Consider the following 12,105-nt stretch of genomic DNA (forward strand, 5'->3'; position numbering starts at 1 on the left):
GAAACTCCGTCTCCAAAAAAAAAAAAAAAAAGAAGGTCTTTACAAAAAAAACCAGGCTCGGTGGCTCACGAATGTAATCCCAGCACTTTGGGAGGCCAAGGTGGGTAGATCACCTGAGGTCAAGAGTTCGAGGCCAGCGTGACCAAAATGGAGAAACCCCATCTTAAAAAAAATCTGGGCCGGGCGCGGTGGCTCAAGCCTGTAATCCCAGCACTTTGGGAGGCCGAGGCGGGTGGATCACGAGGTCAAGAGATCGAGACCATCCTGGCCAACGTGGTGAAACCCCGTCTCTACTAAAAATACAAAAAAAAAATTAGCTGGGCATGGTGGTGCGTGCCTGTAGTCCCAGCTGCTCAGGAGGCTGAGGCAGGAGAATTGCCTGAGCCCAGGAGGTGGAGGTTGCGGTGAGCCGAGATCGCGCCATTGCACTCCAGCCTGGGTAACAAGAGCGAAACTCCGTCTCAAAAAAAAAAAAAAAAAAAAAATCTGGACGTGGTGGTGTGCACCTGTAGTCCCAGCTACTCAGGATGCTGAGGTAGGAGGTTTCTTGAGCCCAGAAGATTGAGGCCCTAGTGAATCATCATGGCGCCACTGCACTCCAGCCTGGAAAACGGAGTGAAATTCCATCACACGCACACAAAAAGGAAAGAAAAAGAAAAACAGGAAAAAAGTGTAGCATAAAAAAAGAGAGAAAAAAAAAACCCAGGCATGGTGGCTCATGCCTGTAATCCCAGCACTTTGGGATGCCAAGGCGGGCGGATCCCTGAGGTTGGGAGTTTGAGAACAGCCTGGCCAACATGGTGAAACCCTGGCTCTATGAAAATACAAAAATTAGCCAGGCATGGTGCCACATGTCTGTAATCCCAGCTACTCAGGAGGCTGAGGCAGGAGAATCGCTTGAAAACAGGAGGCAGAGGTTGGGATGAGCCAAGATCATGCCACTGCACTCCAGTCTACGTGACAGAGCAACTCTACCTCAGGAAAAAGAAAAAAAAAAAGCAAAGGCAATGACTGGTTCCTTTTTATTTCCACCCAGGCTGAAGCGGTGCGGTGTCTCCAGCTCAGCCTGCGAAGACCTCTCTGCAGCTCTCATAGCCAATAAGAATCTAACAAGGCTGGATCTCAGCGGCAATGGCATTGGACTACCAGGCGTGACGCTGCTTTGCGAGGGCCTGCGGCATCCCCGATGCAGGCTGCAGATGATTCAGTGAGTCTCCATCCCCGGGAGCATGAAATATAAAATGCTGGTGCTCCCCAGATCTTCACCTCTGAATCAGGGCTGGCCCTTAACCCCATGACCTTCAACCCTGGCCCTGGACTCTAGGCACTTCAGAGGACGTACTTCTGTCTTCCTCTGACTCCACACTCAATTCCACATGATGAGGAACCCCTGGGGCCACTCCCCCCCCACCAACCACCTTTCCTTTATTTCCCCCTAAGATAGGGTCTTCCTCTGTGGCCCAGGCTGGAGTGCAGTGGTGCGATCTTAGCTCACTGCAACCTCCACCTCCTGGGTTCAAGTGATTCTCCTGCCTCAGCCTCCCAGGTAGCTGGGATTACAGGCCCCCACTACCAGACCCAGCAAATTTTTTTTTGTATTTTTAGTAGAGACGGGGTTTCACCAGGTTGGTCAGGCTGGTCTTGAACTCCCGACCTCAGGTGATCCGCCCGCCTTGGCCTCCAAAGTGCTTGGATTACAGGCGTGAGCCACCACGCCCGGCCTAAAAAAAAAAAAACTTTTTTTTAATTAGCCAGGTATGGGCCAGGAGTGGTGGCTCATACCTGTAATCCAAGCACTTTGGAAGGCCAGACGGTAGATTACCTAATGTCAGGAGTTTGAAACCAGCCTGGCCAACATGGTGAAACCCTGACTGTACTAAAAATGCAAAAATTAGCCTGGCATGGTGGCACATGCCTGTAGTCCAGCCTGAAGTCCCAGCTACTCGGAAGGCGGAGGCTGCAGTGAGCCAAGATTTTGACACTACACTCCAGGATGGCCAACAGAGCAAGACTCCACCTCAAAAAGAAAAATTAGCCAGGTATGGTAGCACACACCTGTATTCCCAGTTACTCAGGAGGCTGATGCAGGAGGATTGCTTGAGTGCAGAGGTCGACGCTTCAGTGAGTTGATATCATACCACTGAACTTCAGCCTGGGTGACAGAGCAAGAAACTGTTTCTAAATAAATAATAAAATAGGCCAGGCGAGGTGGCTCACGTCTGTAATCCCTGCACTTTTGGAGGCTGAGGCAGGCAGATCATGAGGTCAGGAGATCGAGACCATCCTGGCTAACACAGTGAAACCTTGTCTCTACTAAAAATACAAAATATTAGCCAGGTGGGGTGGCGGGCGCCTGTAATCCCAGCTACTCAGAAGCCTGAGGCAGAAGAATTGCTTGAACCCTGGAGGTGAAGGTTGCAGTGAGCCGAGATCACGCCACTGCACTTCAGCCTGGGTGATAGAGCAAGACTCTGTGTCTAAATAAATAAAATAAAATAAACAGGCCAGGGCATGAGTGATCAGGACACAGAAAAGCAAGACGGCTCCCTCTTCAACCTCTCTTTCCTCCCAAGGTTGAGGAAGTGTCAGCTGGAGTCCGGGGCGTGTCAGGAGATGGCCTCTGTGCTCAGCACAAACCCACATCTGGTTGAGCTGGACCTGACAGGAAATGCCCTGGAGGACTTGGGCCTGAGGTTTCTGTGTCAGGGACTGAGGCACCCAGCCTGCAGACTACGGACTTTGTGGTGAGTTCTTCTTGAGCTCAACTATAATAAAATGGCAAATCCCTTCATACTGAATGACGGTATAAAAATGCATCCACAGGTAGGGCATGGTGGCTCACGCTTATAATCCCAGCTGTCAGGGAGGCCGAGGTGGGCGAAATCACCTGAGGTCAGGAATTCAAGACCAGCCTGGCCAACATGGTGAAACCCAGTCTCTACTAAAAATACAAAAATTACCTGGGCGTGGTGGCACCTGTAGTCCCAGTTACTAGGGAGGTTGAGGCAGGACAATTGCTTGAACCCAGGAGGCTGCAGGGAGCCAAGATTGTGCCACTGCCCTCCAGCCTAAGAGATGAAGAGATACTTTAAAAAGAAAAAAGGGCCGGGCGCGGTGGCTCAAGCCTGTAATCCCAGCACTTTGGGAGGCCGAGGCGGGTGGATCACGAGGTCAAGAGATCGAGACCATCCTGGTCAACATGGTGAAACCCCGTCTCTACTAAAACTACAAAAAAATAAGCTGGGCATGGTGGCGCGTGCCTGTAGTCCCAGCTACTCAGGAGGCTGAGGCAGGAGAATGGCCTGAACCCAGGAGGCGGAGGTTGCGGTGAGCCGAGATCGCGCCATTGCACTCCAGCCTGGGTAACAAGAGCGAAACTCCATCTCAAAAAAAAAAAAAAGACGAAAATTAGCTGGGTGGGGTGGCCCATACCTGTACTCATAGCTACTCCGGAGGCTAAGGCAGGAGAATCGCTTAAACCCAGGAGACGGAAGTTGCAGTGAGCCAAGATCACTCCACTGTAGTCCAGCCATGGCAACAGTGAGACTCCATCTCAAAAAACAAAGAACAGTAGGGCTCAAGCAATCATCCTGCCCCTCAGCCTCATAAGCAGCTTCAACTACAGGCATGTGCTACCATTGCAAAGCTAATTTTTCTTTTTTTTTTTTTTTTTTTTTTTTTGTAGAGATAGCGTTATACCATGTTGACCAGGCTGGTCTCAAACTCCTGGGTCAACGGATTCTCCTCCGTTGCCCTCCCAAAGTGCTGGGATTACAGGTGTGAGCTGCTGGCATGGCACCCAAGTCAGCGTTTTTTGTTTTGTTTTGTTTTTTAGGCCAAGTCTTGCTCTGCCACTGAGGCTGGAGTGCAGCAGCACAATCTCAGCTCACTGAAACCTCCATCTCCCAGGTTCAAGCGATTCTCCTGCCTCGGCCTCCTGAGTAGCTGGGATTACAGGTGCTCACCACCACACCAGGCAAATTTTTACATTTTCAGTAGAGTGGGTTTTCACCATGTTGGCCAGGCTGGTATCCAACTCCTGACCTCAGGTGATCTGCCCACCTCAGTCTCCCCAAGTGCTGGGCTTACAGGTGTGAGCCACCGTGCCTGGCCTATTTTCTTTCCCTCATTTTTTTTCTTTGAGATGAAGTCTCAATCTGTCATCCAGTTGAAGTGCAGTGGCACGATCTCAGATCACTGCAACCTTCACCTCACAGGTGACTCTTGAAGTAATTGTCCTGCCTCAGCCTCCCAAGTAGCTGGGATTAAAGGCACCCGCCAACTTGCCCAGCTAGTTTTTTTTTTGTATTTTCAGATTTAGTAGAGACAGGGTTTCACCTTGTTGGCCAGGTTGGTATCGAACTCCTGACCTCAGGTGATCTGCCCACCTAGGCTTCCCAAAGTGCTGGGATTATAGGCATTACATTTAATAGTAGGCATCCTGGCCAGGTACAGTAGCTTACACCTTTAATCTCATCATTTTGGGAGGCCAAGGCAGGCAGATCACCTGAGATCAGGAGTTTGAGACCAGCCTGGGCAACATGGTGAAACCTTGTTTCTAAAAAAAAAATCCAAAAATTAGCTGGGCATGGTGGTACATACCTGTAGTTCCAGCTACTTGGGAGGCCGAAGCAGAACTGCTTGAACCCAGGAGGAGGAGGTTGCAGTGAGCCAAGATACTGCCACTGCACTCTAGCCTGGGTGACAGAGTGAGACTCCGGCCCAAAAAAAAAAAAAAAAAAAAAGTAGGCATCCTAATGGGTATGGGATGCTATCTCACTGTGGTGTTGATTTGTATTTCCCCAATGATTAGTGAGACCTACCATCTTTTCAGGTGCTGTTGCCCATTTGTACACCCTCCTTGAAGAAATGCATATTCGAATCTTTTGCCCCTTTTTAAAATGGATCGTCTGAAAATGCATTTCTGCTAAGATTTTGGGGTTGGGCCCAGTGGCTCACACCTGTAATCGCAGTCCTTTGAGAGGCCGGAGCTTGAGACTACGACTAGCCTCACCAGCATGGTGAAACCCGGTCTCTACTAAAAATACAAAAATTAGCGGGGAGTGAGTGGTGGCAGGCGTTTGTAGTCCCAGCTATTTGGGAGGCTGAGGCAGAAGCATCACTTGAACCCAGGAGGTGGAGGTTGCAGTGAGCCGAGATTGCACCACTCCACTCCAGCCTGGGGGACAGAGTGAGACCCTGCCTCAAAATTTAGTAAGTCTCCATGACGCTGTTAAATTGGATTTTGTTTTGTGCAGGCTGAAGATCTGCCACCTCACTGCTGCTGCCTGTGAAGGGCTGGCCTCAACACTCAGCGTGAACCAGAGCCTGACGGAGCTGGACCTCAGCCTCAATGACCTGGGGGACCCCGGGGCACTGCTGCTGTGTGAGGGCCTCAGGCATCCCACCTGCAAGCTCCAGACCCTCCGGTGAGTCCCCATCCACAAACCCAGACCCTCACCTGGGACTGCAGAGGCCATGCTGCCTCTGCTTCTCAACTCTAGCTACTCCAGCAACCTTTTTCTCTCTGCAGAGATGGAGTCTTGCTCTGTTGCCCAGGCTGGAGTGCGGTGGTACAATCTCAGCGCGCTGCAACCTTCGCCTCCTGGGTTCAAGCAAGTCTCCCGCCTCAGCCTCCTGTGTAGCTGGGACTACAGGCGCGCACTGCCACTCCTGGCTCATTTTTTGTGTTTTAGTAGAGATGAGGGTTCACCATGTTGCCCAGGCTGGTCACAAACTTCTGAGCTCAGGCGATTGGCCCATCTTGGCCTCCCAAAGTGCTGTGACAGGCATGAGCCAGCACACCTGGCCCTACATCAGCGTTTTCGTTTTTATTTTGAGACAGAGTTTTGCTCCTGTTGCCCAGGCTGGAGTGCAGTGGCACCATCTCAGCTCACTGCAACCTCCACCTCCCCGGTTCAGGCGATTCTCCTGCCTCAGCGTCCCGAGTAGCCGGGATTATAAACTTGTAACACCACGCCTGGCTAATTTTTCTATTTTTACAAAATACAAAATTAGAAAAACAGTTAGAGATATTGGTTAGCCTCGCCTCGAACGCCTGACCTCATGATCTGCCCACCTCAGCCTCTCAAAGCTCTGGGATTACAGGTGTCAGCCACTGTGTCCGGCCACATCAGCCTTCGTTAAAGGCTTTTTCTGACACACAGCCCTTTGCACAAGCAATTCTTGTTCCCTAGAATGCGGTCCTGCTATGTCTCCTCTTTGCCCAGAGTTCAGCTTTTCTTCAGAACACTCTTTAGACACTTTGTTATCTTGAGACAGGGTCTTGCTGGCTGCCCAGGCTGGAGTGCAGTGAAGTGATCATGGTTCACTGCACCCTCAACCTTCTGACTGAAGCCGTCCTCCCATCTCCCATCTCAGCCTCCTGAGTGCCTGAAGGCACGGGCACTCACCACCACACCTGGCTAGTTTTTTTTTGAGACAGAGTTTTGCTCTTGTTGCCCAGGCTGGAGTGCAATGGCGCAACACCTGTGTAATTTTTACTTATTGTTTTGTAAGAATAAGGTCTTGCCGGGCGTGGTGGCTCAAGCCTGTAATCCCAGCACTTTGGGAGGCCGAGGCGGGCGGATCACGAGGTCAAGAGATCGAGACCATCCTGGTCAACATGGTGAAACCCCGTCTCTACTAAAAATACAAAAAATTAGCTGGGCATGGTGGTGCGTGCCTGTAATCCCAGCTACTCAGGAGGCTGAGGCAGGAGAATTGCCTGAACCCAGGAGGCGGAGGTTGCGGTGAGCCGAGATCGCGCCATTGCACTCCAGCCTGGGTAACAAGAGCGAAACTCCGTCTCAAAAAAAAAAAAAAAATTAAAAAGAATAAGGTCTTGATTTGTTGCCTAGGCTGGTCTCAAACTCCTGGCCTTAGGAGATCCTCGGGCCTTGGCCCCCCCAGAGTGCTGGGATTCCAGGTGTGAGCCACTACAGCCAGCTGGACACCCCGTCTAATCCCCGGCTATGATCTGGGTTCCCAGATTTGTGATCCTATGTGACCTCATACTTTCCCTTAGCACCATTTATTGAAATTTGAAGGCTGGGCTCGGGGACTCACCCTTGTAATCACAACCCTTTGGAAGGCCAAGGTGGGTGGATGACCTAAAGTCAGAGTTTGAGACTAGCCTGGCCAACATGGTGAAACCCCGTGTCTATTAAAAATAGAAAAACTACTGCCGGGCACAGTGGCTCAAGCCTGTAATCCCAGCACTTTGGGAGGCCGAGGCGGGTGGATCACGAGGTCAAGAAATCGAGACCATCCTGGTCAACATGGTAAAACCCCGTCTCTACTAAAAATACAAAACATTAGCTGGGCATGGTGGCGTGTGCCTATAATCCCAGCTACTCGGGATGCTGAGGCAGGAGAATTGCCTGAACCCGGGAGGTGGAGGTTGCAGTGAGCCGAGGTCACACCACTGCACTCTGGACCTGGTGATAGAATGAGACTCTGTCTCAAAAAAAAAAAAAAATAGAAAAACTATCCGGGCATGGTGACAGGCACCTGTATTCCAGGTACTCAGGAGGCTGAGGCAGAAGAATCACTTGAACCCAGGAGGCGGAGGTTGCAGTGAGCTGAGATTGTGCCACTGCACTCCAGCCTGGGTGACAAGAGTGAGACTCCATCTCAAAAAATAAATTTGTAATCTGTGTATATGTGTGTGTGGTAGCATTCTACAAGCATAGGAGCTATTCCAACTCTATCTCCTAGTGACTAGTACAAGATGTGGGTAGAGGTGCTCAAAAATATACATTTTGTGTATTTTTTTTTATCAAGGCAACAGCAAAAAAACAAAATTACGCACAAATTTTTTTTTTTTTTTTTTGAGATGGGCTGTTGCTGTGTTGCCTAGGCTGCAGTCCAATGGCTACTCACAGGTGGGGTCACAGTGAACCACAGCCTCCAACTGCTGGGGTCAAGGGATCCTCCAACGTCAGCCTCCACAGTAGTAGTTGGGAATGCAGGTACACACCACCGTGTCCAGCAAACTGTCTGCTTTTTGGAGTCTCACTCCGTCATGCTGGCTGAAGTGCGGTGGCACGATCTTGGCTTACTGCGACCTCCACCTCCCAGGTTCAAGCACTTCTCCACCTCAGCCTCTTTAGTGGGATTACAGACACACACCACCACGCTTGGCTGCTTTTTCCATTTTTGGTAGAGCCAGGGTTTGGCCAGGCTGGTCTCTAATTCCTGCCCTCTGTCATCTACCTCCCTTGGCTTCCCAAAGTGCTGGGATCACAGACATGAGCCACCCTGCCTGGCCCCAAATAATGTCGTTTTTTTTGTTGTTTTTTTGTTTTTTGTTTTTTTTTTGGAGGAAGAGTTTCATTCTATTGGCCAGGCTGGACTGCAGTGGCAAAATATGGACTCACTGCAACCTCCACCTCCTGGGTTCAAGTGACTGAACCACCTCAGCCTCTTGAGCAGCTGGGACTACAGATGTGTGTCACCACACCCAGCTAATTTTTGGGATTTCTAGTAGAGACAAGGTTTCACCATGTTGGCCAGGCCTCAGCATCCCAAAGTGCTGGGATTACAGGAATGGGCCATCGCCCCTGGCCAGCACCAGCTAATTTCTTAAAATCTTTTTGAAGACAGGAGGCTGAGGTGGGTGGATCACCTGAGGTCAGGAGTTGGAAACCAGCCTGATCAATATGGCAAAACTGCACTTCTACTAAAAATATGTAATTAATGGTGGCACATGTCAGTAGTCTCATCTACTTGGGAGGCGGAGGCAGGAGAATCTCTTGACCTCGGGAGGCGGAGGCTGCAGTGAGCCAAGATCGCACCATTGCACTGCAGCCCAGGCAACAAAAGTCAAACTCTGTCTCAAAAAAATTTTTTGTAGAAACAAGTTGTTGGTTGCCCAAACTGGTCAGAAATTCCTGGCCTCAAGTAATTCTCCTGCCTCAGCCTTCCAACCAAGATGCTGAATGACAGGCATAAGCATGATGCCTGGCCTTATTTGCTTTTTTTTTTTTTTTTTTTTGTGAGGGGTCTTGCTCTGTTGCCCAGGCTGAAGTGCACTGGTAGAGTCTCAGCTCACTGCAACCTCTGCCTCCCAGGTTCAAGCATTTCTCCTGCCTCATCCTCCTGAGCAGATGGGACTTAAGGCGCACGCCACCAGACAACTAACTTTTTTTAAAATTTATTTTATTGCATTTTAGGTTTTGGGGTACATGTGAAGAACATGCAAGATTGTTGCATAGGTACACATATGGCAGTGTGATTTGCTGCCTTCCTCCCCATCACCTACATCTGGCATCTCTCCCCTTGCTATCTCTCCCCAACTCCCCACCCCCACCGTCCCTCCCCTATTTCCCCCCAACTGACCCCAGTGTGTAGTGCTCCCCCTCCCTGTGTCCATGTGTTCTCATTGTTCAACACCCGCCTATGGGTGAGAACATGCGGTGTTTGATTTTCTGTTCTTCTGTTTTTTTTTTTTGAGACGGAGTTTCACTCATGTTACCCAGGCTGGAGTGCAATGGCGCGATCTCGGCTCACCGCAACCTCCGCCTCCTGGGTTCAGGCAATTCTCCCGCCTCAGCCTCCTGAGTAGCTGGGATTACAGGCACGCAACACCATGCCCAGCTGATGATTTTCTGTTCTTCTGTCAGTTTGCTGAGAATGATGGTTTCCAGGTTCATCCATGTCCCTACAAAGGACACAAACTCATCGTTTTTGATGGCTGCATAATATTCCATGGTGTATATGTGCTACATTTTCCCTGTCCAGTCTATCATCGATGGGCATTTGGGTTGGTTCCAGGTCTTTGCTATTGTGAACAGTGCTGCAATGAACATTTGTGTGCACGTGTCCTTATAGTAGTATGATTTATAATCCTTTGGATATATAGCCAGTAATGGGACTGCTGGGTCAAATGGAATTTCTATTTCTAGGTCCTTGAGGAATCGCCACATTGTCTTCCACAATGGTTGAGCTAATTTACACTCCCACCAACCGTGTAAAAGTGTTCCTATCTCTCCACATCCTCTCCAGCATCTGTTGTCTCCAGATTTTTTAATGATCGCCATTCTAACTGGTGTGAGGTGGTATCTCAATGTAGTTTTGATTTGCATTTCTCTGATGACCAGTGCTGATGAGCATTTTTTCATGTTTGTTGGCCTCATGTATGTCTTCTTTTGCAAAGTATCTGTTCATATCCTTTGCCCACTTTTGAATGGGCTTGTTTTTTTCTTGTAAATCTGTTTTAGTTCTTTGTAAATTCTAGATATCAACCCTTTCAGACAACTAATTTTTGTTTCTAGTAGAGACGGGGTTTCACCGTGTTGATCAGGCTGGTTTTGAACTCCTGACCTTGTGATCTGCCCGCCTCGGCCTCCCACAGTGCTGTGATCACAGGTGTGAGCCACCATGCCCGGCCTCCTTCTGTTCTTGTATTCCTCCCTTCCTTTCATCTTCCTACTTTGGTCTCATCTTTTTGTCCTCTCAAAGGTAAAGACTGAGCGTGTCCCTATCTGCAACCAGCACAGGATTGACGCAGGGCCCTCCCAGCAGGTGTTTGCAAGAAGAATGCTTCCCAGTCCGCTCTGGCATCCTGTCTTTGCAGGTTGGGCATTTGCCGGCTGGGTGCTGCCGCCTGTGAGGGTCTTTCTACCGTGCTCCAGGCCAACCACCACCTCCAGGAGCTGGACCTGAGCTTCAACGACCTGGGAGACTGGGGCCTGTGGCTGCTGGCCGAGGGGCTGCAACATCCCACCTGCAGACTCCGGAAACTGTGGTGAGCATCAGGGAGTGAGGAGGGAACGGTGGAAGTGCTTTCTCATCCTTCATTTTTCTATTCACCAAGTATCCTGCCTTCTCCACAAAGATTCAGGTAGAAGAGAGGTGGAAAGACAAGACAGGAAGTCTCTCTGAATTTATTCTTGATTTGGGGGTACTGCCCCATTTAAAAAAAAATTTAGCCAGGCATGGTGGCTTATGCCTGTAATCCCAGCACTTTGGGAGGCCTAGGCAGGTGGATTACCTGAGGTCGAGAGTTTGAGACCAGCCTGGCCAACATGGAGAAAACCCATCTCTACTAAAAATACGAAAAAAAATTAGCTGGCCGTGCATGGTGGCATGCACCTGTAATCCCAGCTTCTCAGGAGACTGAGGCAGAAGAATTGCTTGAAGCCAGGAGGCAGAGATTGCAGTGAGCCAAGATCAAACCACTGCACTACAGCCCGGGTGACAGTGCAACACTCCATCTAAAAAGTAATAATTCAATACGGTATTGTGTAAATTTCAAATATTAATAGTGACTTTCTCCTCCTTACCATTCTACCATGACAGCTGTAGCCCTAATCTGAAGGATTTAGAATGGTATGAGGTATCATCTCGTTTATTTTTTGAGACAGTCTGTTACCCTGGAGTGCAGTGGCATGATCTTGGCTCACTGCAACCTCTGCCTCTTAGCTTCAAGCAATTCTCCTGCCTCAGCCTCCTGAGTAGCTGGGATTACAGGCATGCACCACCTAGCTAATTTTTTTAAATGTTAGGGGCCAGGCAGGGTGACTCACGCCTATAATTCCAGCACTTTGGGAGGCCCAGGTGGGTGGATCACTTGAGGTCAGGAGTTTGAGACCAGCCTAGTCACATGGTAAAACCCCATCTCTACTAAAGATACAAAAATTAGCCAGGTATGGCGGTGTGCACCTGTAATCCCAGCTACTCAGGAGACAAATAGGAGAAGCATTTGAACCTGGGAGGTAGAGGTTGCTGTGAGCCAAGATCTCACCACTGCACTCCAGTCTGGGCAACAGAGTTGAGGCTCTGCATCTAGGTAACATTAAGTAGTAGCACCTGAGGCCATGTGTGGTGGCTCATGCCTGTAATCCCAGCACTTTGGGAGGCCGAGGCAGGTGGATCATGAGGTCAGAAGCTGACCAGCCTGGCCAGCATGGTAAAACCCTAACTCTACTAAAAATCCAGAAAATTAGCCGGGCATGGTGGCGGGTGACTGTCATCCCAGCTACTTGGGAGGCTGAGGCAGAAGAATCACTTGAACCCAGGAGGTGGAGGTTGCAGTGAGCCAAGATCATCGAGGCAGTGCACTCCAGCCTGGGCAACAGAGCAAGACAGCATCTGGCGGGG

At 49.9% G+C, this 12,105-nt stretch overlaps 1 protein-coding gene across 5 annotated transcripts in view; it reads left to right on the forward strand.

Annotated features, from left to right (window-relative positions):
- Window positions 1-12,105, forward strand: part of NLRP12 (NLR family pyrin domain containing 12) — a 32,625-nt gene that overhangs the window by 17,766 nt on the left and 2,754 nt on the right. For 4 of the 5 annotated variants that reach the window (XM_032271129.1, XM_032271125.1, XM_032271126.1 and 1 more), the window contains 4 exons: window positions 1,037-1,207; window positions 2,574-2,744; window positions 5,259-5,429; window positions 10,580-10,750. In XM_032271129.1, coding sequence (XP_032127020.1) covers window positions 1,037-1,207; window positions 2,574-2,744; window positions 5,259-5,429; window positions 10,580-10,750 — 684 coding nt within the window. The remainder of the gene's footprint in view (window positions 1-1,036; window positions 1,208-2,573; window positions 2,745-5,258; window positions 5,430-10,579; window positions 10,751-12,105) is intronic. The other variant, XM_032271128.1, reaches the window with a different exon arrangement.

This window comes from Sapajus apella, unplaced genomic scaffold (genome assembly GCF_009761245.1).
Source record: "Sapajus apella isolate SASKATOON/1434 unplaced genomic scaffold, GSC_monkey_1.0 scaffold224, whole genome shotgun sequence".
In the NCBI taxonomy this organism is placed as follows: Eukaryota; Metazoa; Chordata; class Mammalia; order Primates; family Cebidae; genus Sapajus; species Sapajus apella.